General features: G+C 29.6%; 1 protein-coding gene across 4 annotated transcripts in view; it reads right to left on the bottom strand.

Moving 5' to 3' along the window:
- Positions 1-24,070, bottom strand: part of LOC118184206 (colorectal mutant cancer protein) — a 310,438-nt gene that overhangs the window by 118,289 nt on the left and 168,079 nt on the right. For all 4 annotated transcript variants that reach the window (XM_085818695.1, XM_035353942.2, XM_035353875.2 and 1 more), the window contains 5 exons: positions 22,238-22,622; positions 19,349-19,541; positions 17,182-17,416; positions 11,929-12,096; positions 4,223-4,410 (listed from right to left, as the gene is read on the bottom strand). In XM_085818695.1, coding sequence (XP_085674821.1) covers positions 4,223-4,410; positions 11,929-12,096; positions 17,182-17,416; positions 19,349-19,541; positions 22,238-22,622 — 1,169 coding nt within the window. The remainder of the gene's footprint in view (positions 1-4,222; positions 4,411-11,928; positions 12,097-17,181; positions 17,417-19,348; positions 19,542-22,237; positions 22,623-24,070) is intronic.

Here is a 24,070-nt window from a genome sequence, read left to right as displayed (position 1 = left end):
TAAATTCTTCACCATTGGTGCGTAGTTTCCAAATTCTGAAATCAGCAAAGATAATTTACTAGAAGCATGCAGTCCATTGGCCATTTCACTCAAATGTTGTCACAATAATGGTGTTTCCAGATTTGACTGTTTTTAAAAAAAAGTTAAATCTTTATCTTTTTTGTCATTGTGAAATTTGTCAAATGGTCCTTCAGCTTCACTAATTCGTTTGACCAAATTTAAGTGAATAGAAGGTACATTGGTAAAGTACTTTATCCTGGTAACAGAATAAAGCCATATTTTAAATATTCGACATTATATTGTCTGCATGTCTTCTTCATCTCACTCATAATGTTATTTGTAATTAAAGGACACAATTTTCTTTTGTTTCACTCAGGACTTATAAATAGCTTTGATTTTATTTATTGCAATTTATTTTACCATTCATATTAATGAGAATGAGTCACAATTATTTTATTTTATATCAAACCAATTGCAGACTTCCAACATTATTAACGCATCCCCAAATTAATTTTAATTTGCCACAGAATAACTCAGCAGTCCTAAAGATACCTGGGGGTTTGTAGGAACCACTTTGGGAATCAATGATTTTGTACCTATGTCAATTTTACTAAATACTAAATAAAATGTTATATTAATAATAAAACTTTTTTTAATATTGCAATCTAATTGCAGTATTAACAGAAAAGTTTAATATAATAATATAATACAACAAGATACCAAAGTTCATCTTGCTAGAGTTTCATTGCACTCTGGCTGGAATTATGAAATGTTTGGTATGGTTTATTTGGTTATGGGAAAGCAATCTAGAGCTACCTTCCGTAGAGGACTTTCTAGGGGAAACTGGATAATATCCATGTTACACATGGGAAAGACTATAAAAACACCCTTACAATCAGCCTGTTCGCCTGGAACAGCCAGGCCTCAGTAACTTTGCTGGTCGGCCATGACATGTACCAGAACTGAGGTTTGACTGAATTCAAACTCTAATTATAACAAGAATTTTTACATCTTAGATCTTTACATCTTTAAAATAGATAATAATAACACACTGAAACTGCTAAATCCATCCTTATTCTATGCATTTCTTCTTGCACAAAAAACTCATCAGGTCAAAACAATAATTTTCTTCAATATCATAAATCATTAAACAAGCTAATTTTCTTTCATCATGTAGTTTGAAAAATCTGCCATGTTTTAATACTTTCAAGCACATGCATTCTAAAGCAATTTGCTTTTTCAAAGAAATACCAAAAAGAGCTAAACATCTGTTGATTACATCTTTTCAAAGTACCTCTATTTCATTTTTAGGCATGCTTCAAATTTCTAGAAATATACTCCACTCTTAATTTTAGTATTTAACACATTATCATCTGAAACTTTGAAAGAAACTCAGAACTAAGCAAATGTTAACTAAATGGAGAACCTAGTATAAGCCTCAAAGCATAAAATTTCTCTTTTATGTTACCTAGGGAATAATAATAAATTGCTGTCAATTTAGTGGTTAACAACACCTTCTTTCACCTGCATGCTATAAAGCTACCCTATGTAGTAATACCAATTTGTCCAATCAAACATGTTGTGGGAGGAAAGGAGGAGGAAGGGGAAGAAGTTTTGCCCCTGTAAAATATTTCACCAACCGATGCTGCAGAGCATGCACAATCTCTGGAAAAGAACACAAATACGAATATGCATAATTAATTTGTTTTAAAAGTTCGGATTCTAAATAAAATCCATGATACACTGTAAAGTTGTATATTTAAAATAATTAAAAGATTTCATGAAGTACTTCAGTTTAAAAATATTGCAGACATGTCCCCTCTCAAATCTGAATCTACAAATTTCTTGAAATTTAACACATTTTCACTTATTACAGTAATTAAATCCATTACATTCATGATGAAATTTCATAAAATTTTAAGAACATGAAAAATATCCCCATAAAATACAGAATTAGAGGAAACCTGAATCAGAACAAACAATAAGGTGCTTCCCATAAAATTATGATATTCCATTTCTCATGTTTTTGTAGGAGAAGATAAAGTTAAAAAAGAAAATGTATACATGAATCATACAATATCATTTATTAACCTTTTGATCTAGAACAACTTTTTGAATCTGCTCATGAAATATTATTATATTTAAACAGCATTTATTAGCTAGAATTATATACAAATTTTCACCCACTCATTACGATCATATTTAAATCATTATAATAATAGTAATCATTTAAATCATTATAATAATAGTAATCATTTAAATCATTATAATAATAGTAATCATTTAAATCATTATAATGATAGTATTAAAACAAAATACCTTAAATAACAAGGCAACATGTATTTATCAAATGATAAAAATTTCATGACTGAATAAAAGTGAGTCATGCTGCTTGAAGGGTGAATACAAGAATGTGAAAAATCTTTTATTTTAATAAATAAAAAACATAAAAGGTAATATGTAAATATTTAATCCAATAAAACTCTTATCTCAGCTTCTAAGTATGATGTAAAGATTACAGTTATAAATTTCAAGGCAACTTTTTATAAATTAAATCTAATATAGCACATTTCATAACACTATATGAGACATTAGTATAACATAAAAAATATCATACTTTTAAATGAAAATGTAATGAAATAATGTTTTTGATGATCAACTTTTTGTTAATGATGTGCACTGCAAGTAAACTTCTGATTAGCCTTAGAATCAAACAGTTGGCAGAAATGCACATGTTAAGTAATACTCTATAACATTTACATATACTGCATTTAAATTGAACTTATTTAATTTCTTATGAAGCAAACAGGCAAATAAAACAGTACTTTAAGCAAACACTGAATATTATATGCAATTCACGCAAATCAATAAATCCACTAAATTTTTCTGAAAATAAGACAATGTCTTACTTTCTTTTTTGGTCCAAAATACGTGCTAGGGCTTATTTTCAGGGGAGGGCAAAAATAAAAGTATATTTATATATTTTTATTTAATATTTATTTTACACAGAATACAGAAATTTAAATTTATTCAATTACAGTCATGTCATCTTCTTCTGGAACATCGTTATAAATAAAATTCTGAATTATATTCTGATTTTCTTCCAAATCCATTTCCTGTTGAATCATTGGTCCAAATTCATCTCTTGTGATATAGCTATTGTTAAATGAATACTTCTTGTCTAAGTAGCCTGTTCGTAGTGCATTGGAAACATCACTATCAGTTATTTTGTCCGATGAATTTTTTACCCAATTTACAACTTCTTGTAAGCCTGGTTTTACCTTGATGATTTCTCACCATTCTGTTTCCAATATATTCATTGATTTCCATCCGCAAATGATCCTTGAATGGCTTGTTTATTGCAATGTCAAGTGTCTGGAGGTAACCAGTCATTCCTGCCAGAATCATTATTTGATCAATCTTCCTCTCAGCAAGAAAGTTTTTCATGTCTTTAGCGCGGTGAGTACTGGCTAAATCCCAAACTAGTAAACCTCTATTCTGATCCCTCAACAGTGGTGGCAGCATAAAATCAACCCACTTTCTTATAACTGCTTGAGTGCACCAGGCATTTTTACTTGCAATGACATAAATTCCTGGAACACGCTGAATCTGTCTTTTTTAACTTTAGTGATTAAAAATGGCAACACTTTCTTGCCATCTAGAAGATAAATTCCAAGAATTAATTTGAAACAAACTGTAGAGGTAAACAATTAATTTCTCGTAATATTTTGTTTCAAACATTTCTCTGAAATACGAGTATTAGGAAAGCTAAACATATAATTACTTATACTTAATAAATCAACAGCATTTTTTACCGAATTCTTTTTGCCACATTATTTTAACTAGGTTTTATTTTCGGGGGACGTCTTATTTTACAAAATGTTCCGAAAATAACGATAGGGCTTATTTTCGGAGGATGTCTTATTTTACAAAAAGTTCCGAAAATCATGATAGGGCTTATTTTCGGAGGATGTCTTATTTTCAGAAAAAGACGATAAGTATTTCTTTCGAGAGAGAAAAACAGACCTACTTAAAAGGTGCATTTAGTAAAAATATATTAATAATCTTACAGAATTAAGCATGCAATGAGAGAAATTAAGTAAAACAATTATAATCCTTAAAATGAAAATATACTATTAAATTAAACATTTGTTAAATCATTTCTAGTTATACTTTAACTTTTCAGTATTAAAAGTTTAAAATGTTCAATCATAAACCATACCTGTTCGTACGTTTCAAATCATTAACAAATTCAACTGACTGCTGCGCTCTCATCTCAGAGTTTTTTGTTACATTTTCCATAGTCACGACTAGTTCCTGAATTCTAGCTTTTAATTTGCTAATTTTTTCTGCTGCTTCACTTAATTTCTCACTTTCACTATTATCAGTCTTTTGATTCTGGTTGGTGCACTAAAACATAATATGATAAAATAAAATCGCATTCAAAATATACGGTAAATATAAATTTTATGTAATATTTATTAATTCACATATTTATATATTTAAATGTTAGTTCCTTCTATATATTTAGAATATATATATATGTATGTATGTAAGAAAAATAATATGTAAAAGATTAAATATGCAACATAAATTTCCCTTCTCAATTCTAAAAATAATAACCCCCTCTCTACACTGCGTCATTTCAAGATTATTCTATGTCATATGATTCTTACGTAATTATGATGATGTAAATGGAACTAAAACTCAACCAGCCAATAGTAATTTTGGAGCAATATTAATTGTCCATTCAGAATGCTTTGAGAACCAAAACTAACTCAGTTTGGCTTAAGATTTCATCCTGAATATTATGCATTTGCTTTCCATGCTTTGGCCTTTTTTTTTTTTTTTTTTTTTTTTTTTCTTTATTGCAAATTTATCTAAAATGTAAAATCTCTTGGAATAGGCACAATTAATGTGTCAACTCGATTGTCACCACAATATGTTTGCTAAAATAAAAAATTAAGATTTAAATCTGCCTTCGTCTCCAATTTCCTATTTATTATGGATCAACACTTCTACGCATCAAAATTTCTCCTCCTGCTCCTGAATATATTACATGTATATATAATTTATTTACTAAAGAAATATTGATTATATTATCCCTAAGATGAATTTTAGTAGAATTATCTTAAAAGAGTGAATACATAGTTAGTAAATTCAATTCTGAAAATTGTTTTAAAGTAACTTGAATGCAAATTGTTAAAAATGTTTAACAAGAACTTGAATTAAATCATGAATAACAAAATTTCAATTGTAAAAAGAAATAAAAGTAATTAAATTAAAATCAAGTAATCATTGCCATTGATCAGAAATTAGTTGACTTTTCAAGGGGAACAAACCAACTCCCGTTCAATGAACAATAATTAAGAAATAAATATGAAGGTGTTTCGTCCTTTACTCAAGTAATAAGGTGATGCCAAACCGTCTATTCAAGCTAGGCCAAATATTTCCGTGAATAGAAGGGATCAAGAACCAATGCAGAGCACCAAAGAACTCATTCCGATTAAGCATTTTCGCTAATTCAATTTTGAGTGAAAAGCAATTTCTGAGTTCTTTGGTGCTCTGCATTGGTTCTTGATCCCTTCTATTCACGGAAATATTTGGCCTAGCTTGAATTGCCAGTTTGGCATCACCTTATTACTTGAGTGAAGGACGAAACACCTTCGTATTTATTTCTTAATTATTGTTCATTGAACGGGAGTTGGTTTCTTCCCTTTTAAAAGTCAACTAATTTCTGATCAATGGCAATGATTACTTGCTTTTAATTTAATTACTTGCTTTTGATTTATTTCTTTTTACAATTGAAATTTTGTTATTCATGATTTAATTCAAGTCCCCGTTAAACATTTTTAACAATTTACATTCAAGTTACTTTAAAGCAATTTTCGGAATTGAACTTACTAACTATGGATTCACTCTTTTAAGATAATTCTACTAAGATTCATCTTAGGAGATAATATAATCAATAGTTCTTTAGTAAATAAATTATTATTAACTTACTTTGCAGCAACTGCGCAAGTAATAGAATAACTCAATTTTACACTAAGTGAATTTAAGATCATACAATATTTCATGTATATATATTTATATATATATCATAATAACTTGGAGAGACTGCTGCATAACTAGAAAGATGACACTCGAAGGAGGGACAGAGAGGCGTAGCAGAATTGAGCATAATCTTTTGCCAGACACGAATCTAATTATCGAAACCATATTTTTCATTATTTATGATCATGAGCACATTACTCACATGACAATTTTAAATAGAGTATTACATTTTAAATAATGGTGTAGTTAGCAGTGCGACAAAGCACAAACAAAATGAAATAGCGTCCAACCGGCAACAAAACTGCAAACTAACTGTGCATTTATCTGGGGTTATGACTGGTGTGTTACCACTGTGTTGAGTGGCAGTAGTAGTGCATCTGACTCCTTATGATTATTGGGTACATTTGTGAGGTTTCTTAATACTTACTGCATTATTGAACTCAAAACATATTTATTACAATTATGAGAAGCTCTTTAGAAGCATATATAATTCATGAATCGTATAGAACATTTATTCAAGTGAATTACACTCCTCGTAGTGTGAGAAGCCTACTGAGAAGGGTCTCTGTAGTCGAGAGCTCAAGAGCATTCTAGGTCTCTCTAGTTTCGAGTTCAGGAGCCTTCTCAGGTCTTGTTCTGATGGAAAAAATCTTTAGACTGATTTTGCCATGCCTCCTTAATTTTTCTGTTCTATTTTACATCCTCTGATTCATTACATCTCGAATAATATCAGAGGAAAAACAAAATCATTGGTTTGTTTGCCCTCCTGAATTCCAGAGGTTTTGATGACAGACACGGTACAGAACGCTAAAATCTCCTGACACTAGTCGTGAAGTTATATCTCTTGTCCTGTCAACTGGAACAAACTATTGCATTTACGATGTCAGAGACATATCGTGTGACACATAATAAAAGATTGGAAGTGACTTGCGAGGACTGCACACAAGATTTTCTCATCTCTGTGTGGTGCACCACATATTCAATATGTAAATCTGTTAACTGAAAGGTTGGTTTTGGTTTACATTAGAAAGGTTTCAGTTCTCACAGTTATGTCATCAGCACTGTGCAGGCCATGCAAGATGGAATGATCTAGAAATGATGCAATCCAGCAAAATTATTATAATTTTCAGAACAGAAACAGAGAATTAAAGGGTTACCATTAGTTTAAATTATAATTTTGATTTACATATTCCTCCCCCCTTCAAAGAGAAAAAGGCTTGGCGACAGAAAAGCCTTTTGAGTCGACAGAATCTTGGCCTGTGCTCCGTAGATGTGTTATCATAGAAATTGTGGCTACGTTTGTCGAACAGAATTACTAGTTAATGCCTTTATATGCTAACCTCCGAGATATCTAGGCTCCATCATTCTATGTGCGCAACATGGAATCAGCAACTCAACTACACCAAATCTTGCCAAAACAAATGTGTTACAAGTTTTAAATGTTGTAAGTTCAAAATCCATTGTTCAAAATTTAATTCAGAATATGTGGTGTTTAATAAGTGCAACATAATTCAACAGCAATATGAAAATGTGGGAAAAAAATCCAATCACAGATGTGCTGCAAGTGTTTAAAAATGCAATCTGGTGCCAGCAGTTCAAAATTAGTCCAGCATTTGTTTATAGTAAAATGAAGAGTGCTTTCAGTGCCAAGGTTTGAAATCATTCCAGTGCTTTGGTGGTCATCGAACTGCATATCTTTATCCGGCTCTAATGCGAATATATTAGCATCTTCTTTTGCTAGGACAGGATTGAAATTAATGCTTGGAGCAAACCCGAAACTGCTTCAAAAATGTACAGAAATTTAACTTTCCAATTTTTAATAGTCAGGATTCTGATTTTCTAATTGATAAGCATTTTTCATTTTTTGAAAAAAATGTGAAAACAAATATGTTACTGACAAGGACAAACTCTTGTTATTCCAAGAATTTTTAAGGGATGAAGCCTTGGTTTTTATATCATAAAATGTGTTGATATTGATAATTGGGTAGTTCTTAAAGACAAATTAACTTATTTTTCAAGTTCCAAAAATATTATGTTCAATGATTTTGTGACTGTCACCTATTCAAAATTTAAGATATTGACAAGCACTTAAGACAAAAATAACATTTTGCATCTAGCTTAAAATTAAATGACAAAATTTTAATCGAAGCCCTAAATCAGTAAAGGACGAAACACCTTCGTCCTTTACTGATTTAGGGCCAGAGCACTGACTGCCAGAGCAACAAAGAATACTAACTGTCCAGAATATCAATTCTTTGCATGAGTGGATTGCGCAAAAGCTATATATAACCTTTAAATTCTCAGAGTTACGTCATCAGCATTGCACAGGCCATGCAAAATGGAATGATCTAGAAATGACGCAATCCAGAGATGTTATTACGATTTTTAGAACAGAGAGAGAGAGAACTAAAGCATACCATTAGTTTAAATTATAATTTTTACATATTTTTTATCTTATAGTATATAGATATAGATATAGATATAATTAAACAAATAAATTAATACTTTCCAGGATGCTTTTGTAATTTCACAAAATGCTTTAATTTTTTTCTTTCTCCTACTGTGAATTTTTGTGAAACCACATGCACAACTTATAACTTTTATATCGGAAATAGTTACAATCATTTTTCTGACAATGGTACTTACATTCATAAAGTTTTCTAAAAAGTGCAGGGGTGTTTTATTCTTAATTTTTGAAAGCACAAAATTATTAAAAACATAAGAAGTCACTATAAGATATCGAGAAGGGCAGAAATGCTTTTTATAGGACTTACTGATGTTAGCTGATGGAAGAATTTCAGATAAATTTCCCCTGATCAGTATCTTATCTGAATTCGTTCAATTAGCTATATCATTAATTATTTTTTCTTTGATTCTTTTTAGAACATCAATTATGGGAAATTTTTAGCCTCAGGCTTTGAGCGATTTCTTTTCTCCATTTCTCATAGTACAGAGGATGCTTGTTAATTCGAATTCAGAGATTCTCAGAAAATAATTCGAACTATGTGATACTAAGAAAAATATAACTTTAAAAATGCTTCACTGAAGAAGAAAAATCTCCTAATATGTACTCAAAAAATATATTATACTACGTTATCTAAAATTAAACATTCAAAAGCAGTAAAGACTTACCTTAATCATAAAATGAAGCACCGGATATGAAGTAGAAAGTAAACTTGATAATATGAATTACACTTTTGGGAAAAACTGTAAAATGGAATTTGGTTTTGTTTATTATGCCTACATTTTTCAACCACCTTCTCGATTTGAAGTAAACATTTCAATTCATTTTCACAGGAATGCTCAATCTAAATAAATGCTTTTACAGTTTTTATACATTTTATTATGGCTTGATCATTAGAATGCTTAACAGTCTCTGCATTATCTTCTTTATCCGATAAGATAACTTCTTTTTCATTTTCTTAGATAGTTTTTATTATGTCATCGTCACTCAGTTTTCTAAGTCTTCAACTACCTTTATATAATCAGAAAAAAAGATGTTATCATATTTAAATTTTTTGAATTAAAAAAAAAGCTGTATCAATATTGTCACATTCTTCAATATGATTGTTCTCTTCAGCATGCATGACAAAAGCAGTTACTAATTGTGCTTTCTTTAACAGCATCCTATGTGGCATATAGAACATTTATACTGTTGTAGTTTTCACCACAATCTAAAAAAATGATTTGTTGCAAAAAATCTCTTAAGATAATTTTTTTAAGATTCTAGATAATTCCTTGATCCATTAGTTGTAGCTTTGCAGTGGTGTATTTGGCTGCAAATATTCAATCTGTGTAAAACTAAGTTTTAGAAGGTTATTGTGACAGGTAGTGCTATCTATAGATAAGAGAATTTTATGCTTTTCCCTCAAAAGCTGCTTATCTCTTCCTTCTAACCAGTTACTGAAGATGTCTTGTGTCATCCATATTTTTGTGTTGCATACATAATCTACTGGCAATGTTTGAATTCCTTTAACATAGTGGTTTCTTGGACTTTCCAATCACCAATAATTTAAGCTTTTCGCTTCCATCCATATTAGCACAAACTAAAGCTGTAATCCTCTGTTTACTGCTTTTACCTCCTATGCAAACATTCTCTTTAAAATGCAATGTCTTGTTTGGCAAGAGTTTATAAAAAAATTGCACTTTCATCTGCATTAAAAATATCTTTCAGCAGGTAAGCATAGAAAGCTTTGGAAGTTTTGTACTCAAATTAGTGCACATATCCTGCATTATATCAGAACTTTGGCCACATAACAGTTTGATAAGAAATACTGAGCCTTGAAAGCCATTTATCACGGCATTTAAAATCTTTACCCATTAAATTTGCCAGTCTGCAATAGGGGCCCATTTTTTGGAAAATTTTGAAATCTAACCCCCTGGACCCATAGCAGTACAGCTTCTTCTAGATCTTCTCGCGACACATTTCTCATGCATTTCTTTCTTTCTGTAAATTTAGAATTTTCCCATGAATCTAAAATTGATTCTCTGTTTTTCAAATAAGTTGACAAGGTATTTTTTTTAATTCCATAGTCAGCTCCTAACTTTGTTTTACATTCACCATTCTCTACTTCTTTAAAATCGTTACCTTTGTCTCCAAAGTTGGAGTTTTGTACTTTCCATATGTAGATATCCTGAATTTTATATATTCACACCACACACTGGGGAAGAAAAACTAGGTCACATTAACATGTCTGCACTGCAGGCATAACAGACGCAGCTCTCTAGAATCTGCAGCAAAGCCTGGTTTTTCAGAAATTCTAAGAAAATTTATACCAAATAAACAAAAGTTTCTTTCCTAACCCAAACTATTCATAAAGGGTTCTGAGAGAATTCAAGGAAACAGCTTAGGCCAGGCAGCATAGTCCATTAAGAACTGATAAGTAGAACAATAGGAAAGTAGGACAATATCACTAACATTTAGCCGAAATGCAATAGTCTAGTAATGCAGGCATGTATATAGAAAAGAAATGCAGATGATTTTGACACACAAAATAATAAAATACAGCATACATTTTCTCCATTAAACAAGGGAAAAAGTTTTTTTTTTTTTTTTTTAGGGGGGTCATTTTTTTAGTTCGTATGAACCAAATGATAAAAATTTAGTTCGAATTAATGAGACATTTTTAACATTAATTCTTCCAGTACAAGTTTTTGGGGTTTTGGATTAGTTCGAATTAACCAAATTCAAATTGATGAGCGTCCAATGTATTACATTGTGTTAAATTTTAGTACATTCTTTATTTACCTTGTTTTTTTTACAAAGACATCCTAGATATTATTAACCTTTTGAGGCTGAGGCTTTGGTAGCAGTAAAAGCTACCAAAGGACGGGGAATCTTGAACCGAATGCTTCCCCCCCTTTAAGAAATCACCTCCTGTTTGCAACAAAGATTCTTGTGTGTAGTTTAATGGATTCTTAAAGGGGTGCATCTATGTCGCAAAAGGAAGACCTTTGAAGGAGATAAGAGGCCACTAAAGTGGACAACCCCGTCTTTTCAAAGAGAGGACTCTATGGCCACTATAATGGCCATCCCGTCTTCAAAAGGTTAACTCTTATTTGTTTAATTACATTGATTTAATAATCTTAACTGTATTAGAGGTATTTTTTAATTTTGAAAGTCTTTTTCACAACTTCATTATTACATATTTTTTCTATATATATAACAGTATATTTTCCCCAAATAAAATTTTGCATTCCTATTCAGGTTAAAAGCTCTACATATAAGAAAAACAGACTATGATCACTATTCTAATGTGAAATTCCCTTTAAGTGAAACTCATAGATGGAGTTATGTAGTAATTCAACAGGACAAATAAATAGTTTTTGATAATTAAAACAAGTTATGGGAAAATGTTACAAGATTTCTGTTACCTTTAACTTTTCAACCATTTCTGTTTGCTCTTGGAGTTCACTTTTAAAATGTTCAATTTGAACAAGATAAGCTTGCTCCTGAGCTTCTCGACTACTCAACTGCAACTCAAGAGATGTCTTCTCTTTTTCCAACAAGTAAACCTGAGCCTTTAATTCAGCTTTTTCTTCCTTTAAGGAAATGATAAAAAAAAATTTAATAAAAAAAGACAGCACCATTTATTTTACAACAAATAAGCAAACAATAACAAAACAAACAAGTAAACAAATAAACAAAATTTTATGTTCAAAAAAATAATTATGCTACTAATGTTTAATATAAAATTTATTCCCAGAATTAAAAAATACAGAATGCTTAGAGGCAATAATATTTTGAATTTTCAAACACTTATTATACCATTACATGCCTAAATGCAAGTACTTAAGAAACAGAAATTAAAATAACTAATCTAGTTAAGTCCTGTGAAAATTTTGAAAATACAACACTGATTTTTGTTGTTTGACTTCTAAATTAAATCTAATTAGTTAGAATTTCAGTGGTGCTAAATGGTATAACAACAGCAATTAATAGAGAAGAAAACATAATCAGAATCTGAGGTTTTGCATCACATCATAAATTTCATTTAATCTTAAACTTCATTAAATTTAATGGCAAAATATTGCCACGAAATTTTCCATCCTTCCGTTTGGAAGATATTCTACTACAGTCAAAAGTCATTAATTCGGACACTCATAATCCGGACTTCAAAGCTACAAACTTTCTGCACATGCGTCGCGTTCACGCATGCGCACAGGCTGTGTTAATATAAAGCAAGAGTGCGCGTAAGATCTTTAGCGTAATATGTTTGTGCGCATGCGCGTTTAATGTGTAACAGACGATATAATGTTGCAGATTGCGTTGTTCCTTAATCTTCGAATTGCATCCGGCTTATTATTTTTGGCAGACTGTTAGAGCAATTTCATAAAAGTAAGCTTGAACTTTCGATTATGTCAAATAGAATTTCCAATATATATTTACTAATATGTAATTTGTATCTACAAAGCGAAAGTATGTTTCGAAATCGAAAATCTGTTTATCAATTTCACGCCGCGGATTGGAAGTTGATCTGTCAGCACTATCCTTATCTTCAGGGCAGATGTTTTTATTTTATTTGGCTTATAATTCCTTACTAAGTGTAGTATTTCATCTCGATGTACTCCATCTTTGATATGATTTGAATCAAGTTCCTCGTCATTATAATTCGCTTCTGATAGTGAAGAAAGTGACCCAGAGGTTATTGAAAACGAAAACATTTCGATTGACAAATTAGTCGGTATTCTCAACACAGCAATTATAGGACTTGAACAGCGGAACTTTGTAACTAAACAAGAAATTATATCTGTTTAATAGAATTAAAGAGAAAGTATTATCACATGAAATGAAGCAACTTACATTGAAAGAAATGTTTAATAAAGTAAACAAATAAATATTAAGCTTTTTCTTTTTGTAAATTTTGATACCCTTTAGATCATAATTGTTCTTTATTTCATAAATTACGGTTTCATATTTTTAATTTTGTAATTTCTGCATGCCATCTTACCAGATTTAAACTGATGATCTATAATCCGGAAAAATCGATAATCCGGAATCGCTGAAGTCCCGACGAGTCCGGATTAACGACTTTTGACTGTACTAACATAATTTTAAAGTAAAAATCTAATCACAAAATTGAATTCCCACCTATGAATTTTATTTTAAAATAATAAAATTTCGTGGCCCATGTTAAGAAAACATCTATACAAAAATGCTTTATATTAATCTGTTCATTCAATAAGTTCCAAGAGTAGTATTTATTATGATTATTCATGATAACAATTATCATTCACAAGAGATAAATTACAAATGTAGCATAAATTACAAAAATATTAATTATATAGTTTTCATTAAAAAAAATTTCATCTTTCTTAAAGAATTTCTGATTTTTAATTTTGGAATTTTTTTTTTCTATTTATATAAATTCATGAAGACAAAATTATGGAATGACTTTAATTTTATATATTATCATCAAACTCTGCATTATATGACAACTGCTCCTACTAGTACTATATTTACTATATTAAAAAAAGTTTTAAAAACAATGTTACATTTTATTTTTTTAATATGCTTTTTAACTATTCTTCAATTATTTTGTCCGTGCATAGAAGTTGCTTAAAGTTTTTTTCGGTAATCAAACTGCACTAAAATCCATTGGATGGCATCAGAAGATTTAACAGGAATTTGCAGAAACAATAATTTCTGGCTCTATTTATTGTAAAAAGTCCAAGGCTCTATCATAATTGATTCATAATACAGACTTTCGAATCCTAAAATCTTTTAGATCTCATAAATCTGAAAAAGGATTTGAGTTCTCTGTAAACTTGAATCTTTGAAATTTTCTTACCATTCAGATCTTTTGAATCCTAATTTAAATAAATATTAAACATTAAAGTGAAAATTACACAATGATTAGTTACAGTGGTGTCAAAAACAAGCAAAAAAAGAACAGAAAATTTGAGAAAATTTTAAATCTTAATCACAACTTCATTAACTGATAAAGAACTATTCCATCACATCAGGCCTCATAGGTGGTAAAAAATGACAAGAATTGGACCCAGAATAATTTCAAATACTAGTATTATTTAATAAAAAGTTAAAAATTATGGCCTTTTTGGATAAGTCTAAATGAATTCCATGTTTAGTTCTTATAAACTCTTAAAATGATACTTGTTGCTTTTACCAGAGACTAAACTGCCAAGGGAAAAATACTACCAAGTTTAGGAGACATATAGCATCTGCCAAAAAAAGTACCTTTAAATGATGAAATTTTAATGGAAATCTTTGTTTCCTTTTTTTAAAAGAGGAAAAGAAAAGAACTTACTTATTCCAAAAAATAAAAACTCCTATTTAAAAAAATTTTGTCATTTTTTTTTTTCAGGTGGCCAACAGTTTAGTACTGTAAGGAATGTAATTTTTGATGCAGTGAGCTAGTTGCCAATGTAGGTAATTTTTTATACTGCATCTATTTTCATAAATTTGGGTAAAAGTAAAATATTCCTTTCTTGAACAAGTCCAATACCTTCATTTTCATTTGATGGCAAACTGAAATTATTCTAAATTCCTTCCAAAAAGACTTCTTAATGAATAAAAAAAAAATATTTTAAAAATATTTTTTATCTGACATTAGTTACAATGCACTATATCTTTTGCTGAAAAAAGTAGTCAAACATGGCAACTAATTGATGGTTGCCGATACAGCCAATATATACTTTAAAATGAATTTATTTGAATTTTTCTTAACTTCCTAGGTAGAATTTAGCATTTTATGTTTAGTATTCATCTAAATGAACTCTTGAAATAATGCTCTCTCTATACTATTTGATTTTAAAAAATTGCGGGGAAATGTTTTTAAAAAAATTAAATGGCAATTAAATATGTTTGTTATATTTCACTGAGAAAATGAACCTTAAAATTCAACTGTTTTTATTCTGTACTTCACTTACTACATATGCAGCTTCTCAATAAATAATATAGTTGTATTTCTAAAACTACATTCACAGATTTTGGGTTAAAGAAAACTTTGAATTTGTTCTATGTCTAGTCTATATTTGTTTGCCTTAATTACAACACTAGAATCTCTTCTTTGACTCTCCAATATTAAGCAAAGTTGTTTATGATCCTTTTACTGATTCTTTCCAGCTGCAGTCAGCTCTGACAGAAGGTTACCATAACCATATATAGATATATAAATCTTTCACATATATCTGCACGAGAAAGTTAGAATGCTTGCAGGGCAAGTTATAAATGATACAGAATTTCATGTGACTGCATAAGTATAAAGTTATATCTAGAGCAGTGGTTTTCAACCTGTTTTGCCCCATGCACCCCTTCCACTATTGTTGGAATATCAATTCCCCCTTTAAAAAACTCAAAAAATATAGCACATTTATTTATATTTAGATTATTTTTAATAGCACAGCAGACAGCAGGCTGATTGCATTTTTTCCTAAAAGTATTAAGTTCTCCCTGTGTCAATATGTATTTACTCTGATCTAGAGTAAACATATTATTGCCAGAGATCAACAGTTAGATGTTTTTCATACAGCTTTCAATCAGTGCCTCATTTAGAGCTTGTGGATGTGCAACTTGGATATCTACTGTAGAGGCTATTCTTTGTAAATGATGCAACGAATGGAATGTTTCAATATCGATGTGCCAGCACATAAGTGTTGACATACTATGCAAGCAGCCTACTGTCTACCAAGACAGAAACCTTCACATGATGTAAAGATATCTTCAGACTTATGAAGGTCACCTTTATGAAAATCAGTTTTCAAAGTAATCATATAAAACTCTATTTACATGGCAGTGCCTTACCATAAAGGTGCCAAAACCTTCATGAAGGTTATTTTCATCAAGCTAATAACTGATTTTCATAAAAGTAAAGGCACTTACATGCATGGTACCCTTACAGAGCTTTCAGTCCTAAGAACAGTAGATAATTATTTAAAGATGCCAACACTTTCAGGAGGAGATATACAAATGCAATGGTCCCCAACAAATTGTAAGCTGGTATAAAAACCATACAGTGACAATGCTTTATTGGGTTGCTAATTTTCTCCAAGACTATGGAATTATCTTTGCAAATCACTTTCACTTCACAAACTGTCAAATAATATTTCCTTCATCGTAAATACACTCACTTCAATAGCTCAAATTTTGCCTCTCTATCTATGCAAATAAGTTTATTTTTCTCTTTGACAAAATAGCTATAGCTTTCTTTAGACAGTCAAAAAGAACCTTTCAGGTTCTTTTGGTTCATTCACAACAACACTTTTTGTTCAAACTTCAGTTCTGTATGGGTTACTAAACTATAAGGCTTTTCTCACTTACATGTCAAACATCTAATTCACAATAGCAAAATTTACAAAATGACACTACATACAGTCCGTTATTACCGTAAAGTTAAATTAACTACAATACACAACTTCTTTTAAGTATACATATATGTACACATTATTTAACATTCATCCTCATTGATACAACAACAAATTAATTTCTTCAAGTATCTAATGTAAAGTATTAACAAGTACCATTTCACTAATATCCAGATGTATAATAGCAAAAAATTAATGGCACCAGTGTAAAATGGCAGAAAATATTTCTCACTGTAAGAAATCTAAAAAATGGCTTTTAATAACGTCTTACATTAATGAAAAACAGATTACAAGAATTCTTACTTTCATTGCCATTAATTCTTGCATGAGGACGGCATTCTCCAGATCCAGCTTTTGAGCATCAATAATGGTTGGTGGATCTTTGTTAATGGGATCAACATGAATGCTCTCCAGTTCAACAACTGTAGTTCGAACAGCAGCTCTATCATTCTTTAACTGAACTATATATTCTCTAAGTCTGCGCTCATCAGCTTTAGAGAATTCAGTATCACCTGTGCTAGACACAGAACTGGATGTACTGAAATTGAAAAATATTTTGGCTCTTCTTAGATGAATATTAATATAATATTAAAAATATATAATAAACATAAATCTTCAATCTAATAAGTTTTTACAATATTAAAAATTATTAATTTTGTTTACAAAAAGTACATAAAGCATAAATTTATGTGGGCTTTATTAGTTAATAAAGATATGTACAATTTTTGTATGTTCAGTACATATATAATAATATATAGAGCTAAAAAATAAAATGAATTTTTTCATTCAAATTTTATCCTCAAAACTGTAGCTATCTTAAGTAAAAAAACACACTTTTAAAAATAAATTAATTTATTGTTTATTCCTTAATTTCTACTTTAAAAGAAAACATACTTATTTATATTTAATTAGAATATTAAAATAAAGAAACAATTCTTTCTTGACAAATATTTTCAACATGCCACGTTCATAATATCTGTCCTAAACACAAGCAGCTTTCTTTCTTTTTTTTTCCCCTTTCTTTACTTTTTCTTTTTTTTTTTTAATTAGTAAGACAACTTCAAAAAGACAGGATCATCTCATATTTGAGCCATTAAAGATGAAACAATTATCAAAATTACTTTAATGCTACTGGATTATCCTCTCAACCTAGTCAAGAATCACTGGGCAAACTGTTATATTGAAAAAGCAGCCAACACAGAATTAAATGAAAATGCATTTATCTGGCAAACCACTAATAGTTATGTGTACATTACGCCAGCCCATAATATCGTCATTTATCTTGACAATGGTGATAATGCCCATGGTGGTTTTGAAATTTGAGGGCCATGTTCATGAAAAAGTTAGTGTTGCATTTTTTAAGAAATATGGTGTTTTTCCTAATTGTAGAGAATGTAAAAATGTGCATTCCGATGAAACTACTTTGAGCAATTCTCGTTTTTTTTTTTTTTTTTTTTTTAAGTTGAAACAATCTGATATGTGCTTGGAAAGCACTGCTGAGAATTCGGTAATTCTCTCATGCTTTTTTTAAAAATTAAAACAGATTGCTTTGCGGATCAACAGAAAACCAGGGAAAAAAATTTACTATGGATGTTTGTTGCATTTTAATTTAATTAATTTGTTGCTGTTTTATGAAATTTCTCATACGACACCATTTTTTTTAAATGAAATGACTACTGTTTTTCACATGTCAGATTGGCAACCACTGGCAACTTTGTGAAAGAGCTGGGGGTATAATGCAAAAGTACCATTACTTTTCCCCTTAAAATAATAATCTGAAGGTAATATTCATATTTAAAAACAGAAATTTCAATATCAAAAAAGAAAAATATAAAACCATTCATGAAAAATTTTAAAGTAAAAATACAGCGCAACTTCAGCTTAAACATTAATTTATTAATAAAAAAAAAAAAAAAGTTTTTCAGCTAATTGATTTCAACTATAAAATTGAGCAAAACAAAAATTTCATGTTGAAAATTATTTAAAAGCTATACAGAAACAAACAGCAAACTCCATTATTCTCCATGTGTAGATGGTCAATAAATAATCAAATTGTTTGATTCCTATAATTAATTATTAATGAAGCACACTTGATTTGTGAAACATGGCAGAAGGCAATTTCAGATTGACATCAGTTTAATACCTAAAGCTAAAATTTATCTTATTTTGAATTTCAAACTAATGGGCATTTAATTGACTTTTGCATTTAAATGTATATAATATAAGCAAACAGCTGAATAACCTAAAAAAATTGAAGGTTCTGTTATGCAGAATATAAAAACATCCGGTTTCTTTTCTCTTAAAGTACTGTTTTTGTTAAAAAGACTACTAAAGAAAAGAAGGGATGAAAACATAAAGAAAAGGCCAAATTTTCATTTTAATATATTTATTAAAAAGCAATTTTTAAATCAATAATGATATGGTGCTCATGATATTAAGGCATGCAGAGAGAAAAAGTATTGCCATGAACCTTGTGGTATGACTATGTGAAGACAAATCTTCCCAAGGACTAATATTGCATGCTCCAAATCTTGAGGAAAAACCATAGCTCCTATCAAGTTTCTGTAAGAAATGCCTTGCAACATTTTCAGCTGCTTTCCTATTCTCCTGTGACTCTTTCAAAAGTTCCATAATTTTTTCTTGATTTTCATTATCAGATTTGACTGAAAAAAATAAAATTTAAATTAAAAACAAATTCTTAGTGAAACAGCCCATTTTTAAACAAATAGTTAAAGAGAGAAACATAATTTTATAGCACACATAATTATTTATCCTTAAATAAAAATTGAGTTCACAAAAAACAACAAATAATGAGCACATCAATAGTTTGTATACTTTCTGTGCACTTTAAAGAGCTGCAAAGTTAATGAATTTAAAAAATAAAATTACTCTTTTTTTTTTTTTTTTTTTTTTTTAATATTCAAAAAGTACACTATTTATTTACAAAAAAAAGTAATATGGAAAATAACTACTGCATTGAGTATTCAATATATACAATTCTATAAAAACTATAACAAATTAAAAAAACAAAAACCTGAAAGCTTTCAGATTTTATATTTACACCCAAAGGGGGAGATTAATGTTTTGTGTGTTACCTTTATTTATTAAATTTCATGTTCTTTGCACTTAAACCATAAAATTCAATTCAATAGTAATATCGCAAAAATAATTTTAAAATGAATATATTTTTAGAATTTCCAATACACAGTCTCGCACGCTGGAGATAAAAATGTTTTTTCCCCCCTAGAGTGTTGGCATTGCTCACTTTGAAATTGTTGAGTTTCTTAATCAAAAATTCATTAGAGTTTTACAAAATATGAAATAGATAATAAAACAAATTCCAAGCTCAGGCTTCCAGATGTCTATACTCTAGCAGAGGACAACTTACTGAAAATTTGACGTCTCTAGGTACCGTTATTTTCTTGCAGTGTGAAAAACATACATACATGTATGCAGATTAAATTTTTTAAATATAATGCAGGGCTCTAATATTTGGTGGCAGCAATTTGAAAAGTGAACCAACATTTATAGTGAATCAATGCAAAATGAAATTAACATCCCTTCTGGGCTAATGGCTAAAAAGTGTCAATGAATACAGCCAATGCTTTCCTTCACTTACAACATCTGGTTAACTTTACTAGCTGCTGAAATTTTGTATTACTGCAATTTTCGTTACTGGAATCTCATTCCATTAAAGCACTTTCTGTTACTTAGGCTGTATTATAAATGTTTGAATAGCAGTACAGAGTTGCAGGTTACTTACATATATGCTGTTATTTAAATCCAGAATGCACTCTATAAAAAATTGGTTTTGTTTTGGAGTTTGGATTTCAAACCCAGCACTTCTTTTCCACACAGGTGTTCTTATTCATTGAATTATTTCAATCTCTACTTTCGGTTGAAATTCAGAACTGTTATTTTAATGGTGTCATTGTTGGCATCATTAAATTATCATTTTAATGATGTCACTGTAGTTGTCAATGTGTTATTGCCTGACCATTTACACAATTCACATGGATTACTGATGTGTAGACTGAGACAACAGTAATATACATAACTGCTAACTATCTTTAACCACATGAAGTACGTGCAGTTAAAGATAGTTGATGCATAGAATCAAACTGAAATGCTCTTAAAAGCATTAAAAAATAAACCTGATAATTAAAGAAATTTGACGTCTAAAGCAGTTTCAGTTATCATATAATTTAAATGAAAGAATACTTAAAATAGGAAATATTCAATGAATGCCTTTGTGATATTTCATGGAAAATCTTGTTAAAGCGTTTTGAAAGATGCATACAATATTAATAATTACCCTCATTATTATTCAAAAAAATTAAAGGTGTTTATTTAACAGTAATCATGACCACAATGCCATTTAAACATCTTTCTTTCTTATTACCTGAAATAAGTTCCTATAATAATTGTACAGCTTTGAAATAATGCACAACAGAAAATACACTTAAACTTCAATAAACCAAAACTGAAGGTGCAAGAAGAAAACAAAAATTCTGATTAGTTGAAAGTTCAACTTATAACTTAACAACTTATTAGTTCAACTTACACCTTATTCAACTTAGTTAAAAGTTGAAGCCAATATTAATTATGAATTCAACTTTTTGAGATTTAGTTCAATTTACTGAAACTCTGCTGTATTTACATTCAATATTTTTCTCATTTAATAAGCAATTAACAGATATTACTAACTTTATTATACAAATTACATTACAAATTAATTAAATAATTAACCAAAAATTATCAACTATGTCATTTTTATGGTATTCAGCAAAGAAACTTTAAGGAATAATTGGGTAATAGACACTTACAGCTGTTACCAAAATAATACTATGATAACTCAATTTCTGATATTCATAAAATTAGAATTTTAATAACTTTATACAATCTCATGCAATAGAAAAATTTTATCTGATGTGATTTAAAATAAAGTATTAATTATATCTTAATAAGATAAATTTATTTATTAATTCTTAAATTTACTAAGATAAAATTTTAATTTTGTTCCCTAACAGTTAACTTTATTATTTTAATTCACTGTCACTATTAAAGTTTATTACCCATGTTAACCTTAAATTCATTTTATTACTGTCAGTTCAGAAATGAGCCAAGTTAGTATTCTGATAGAATGTTTTAACCCAATATTCAGAAATTTCAGTCTTTCCAGATCAGTATTTCACTTCACTCTACAAACCTTAATTGTTTCTGAATGCATGGTATATTTAATTCTAAATGCACATTAGAAATAATAAATTTTCAATACAAATACTAGTTATTTAAAGAACAATTATCACATTCTTAAATTTCTCAGAAATTTTTAAAATTTTAAGCAATAAACCATTACCTAGACCGACAGCTTTGCAATTGGCACGTATTTGGTCCTGTTCTGATTCTAATAAGGCCAAAAGAACTTCAAAAGATTCAATAGCCTGATCACTGTAAGAGAGAGCTAGTTGGAGGGCTGTATTATTAGATTCATATTTTCCTATAAGAACACTTAATCTGTCACACTGTCCTTTGCTTTCATCAAGTGTTAAATTTAGGAGATCATTTTGAGACTTTAAGTGTTCTATTCTACTATTCAGACGTTCCATTTCTACTTCAAACTCCTTAATTTTGTTTTCTGGCACAGGAGAACCAGTAGAAAACAATGTTTGGAAAATTTCCTGAGCATAAGATTCTTCATGTACATTCTGTGCCAAATGTTCGGCCATTTTCGTTGTAGATAACTGGAAATATTGGTAAAAATCAAGATATAAGTACTAAATTAACATTAGATGCATCAAAGAACGAAGAGATAAATCATTTCATTTTCTGTTTTAATTAAAATTTGTATTTTCAAGACATTCATACAGTATTTTCAAATAAATTAATATAAAAAAGTTTGCAATGATTTTTATAAACATTATTTAAAGTTACCACATGTTTCCTTTACAATATGAATGAATGTGATACAATAAAATTAATTTAACTGACAAAAAAAGAAATACTACCTTTTTTTTCCGCTCCGGCATAATGGAAGGGAAAGAAAAATTGGTTGCCATATATTAAGAAGTTCGCCGAGTGAATTATTCTTGGCATAAATTCAAAAAAATTGTGCCAACATAAATTTTTACATTTCTCTGTAAATTTTGCACCAAATTTTACAAAATTTAATATCTAGGCATAATTTGAGTCGTAGAATCGAAATATGGAAAAAAATGGGTATGTTATTTCAGAAAAAGTTTGATTTTGTGTCAAAATACCTATGTTAGAACAATGCTGTATATAAATCTAATATATATCCTAAGTCGCGCTTTCGAGACATGAAAAACGCAATTTGAATTTTGTCAATCGGCCCAGTAGAATGGGAGATATAGAACTGTCCTTTTTTTTTTCCCTTGCAGAGTGCATTTTGAAAACATACCTTACAAAATAATCCTTCCCAATTTGCTTATACAGTCAAAAGTCTTTAATCCGGACGTCTATAATCTGGAATGATCTATAATCCAGACCTCAAAGCTACAAACTTTCTGCGCATGAGTCAACACATAATGCATTAATGTATGGGCATAATACTTTTACACATGCACATAATACATTTACGCATGCACGTTTAATGTATAAGAGACGGTATAAGCTAAGCTAAAATTATGTAATTATCTATTTCAGTTAATGTTGCAGATTGCGTTGTTCCTTAATCTTCTAATTGAACCGGCTTATTATTTTTTTCTGACTGTTAGAACAATTTTATAAAAGTAAGCTTGAACTTTCGATTATGTCAAAAAGAATTTCCGATTCTGGAGCTACCAAAGGATCTACAAAGCGAAAGCATGTTTCGATGTCCATCAAACAAAAAGTGGAATAGCTGCAAAAAATGGATAAAGGCATATCCTTTGATTATCTAACCATTCCGAAATATGTTTATCAATTTCATTCTGCTCTGCGGGGAGGGGGGGGTCGTGCAATGAACTGGAAGTTGAGCTGTCAGCATTATCCTTATCTTTAGGGCAGATGTTTTTATTTTATTCGGCTTATAATTCCTTACTAAATGTAGTATTTCATCTTGATGTACTCCATCTTTGATATGATTTAAATCAAATTCCTCGTCATTATAAATATCATGAATACACATCAAATATTTTTCTGGTTGCAATTTTCTAATTTTGGCTATGCATAATGTATGCTTTATGCATGC

This window comes from Stegodyphus dumicola, chromosome 6, assembly GCF_044657685.1.
Source record: "Stegodyphus dumicola isolate Sdum_Otavi_A_Nest chromosome 6, ASM4465768v1".
Lineage (NCBI taxonomy): Eukaryota > Metazoa > Arthropoda > Arachnida > Araneae > Eresidae > Stegodyphus > Stegodyphus dumicola.
Note: the sequence above shows the minus strand (reverse complement) of the source record. Positions and strands in the feature narration are given on the sequence as shown.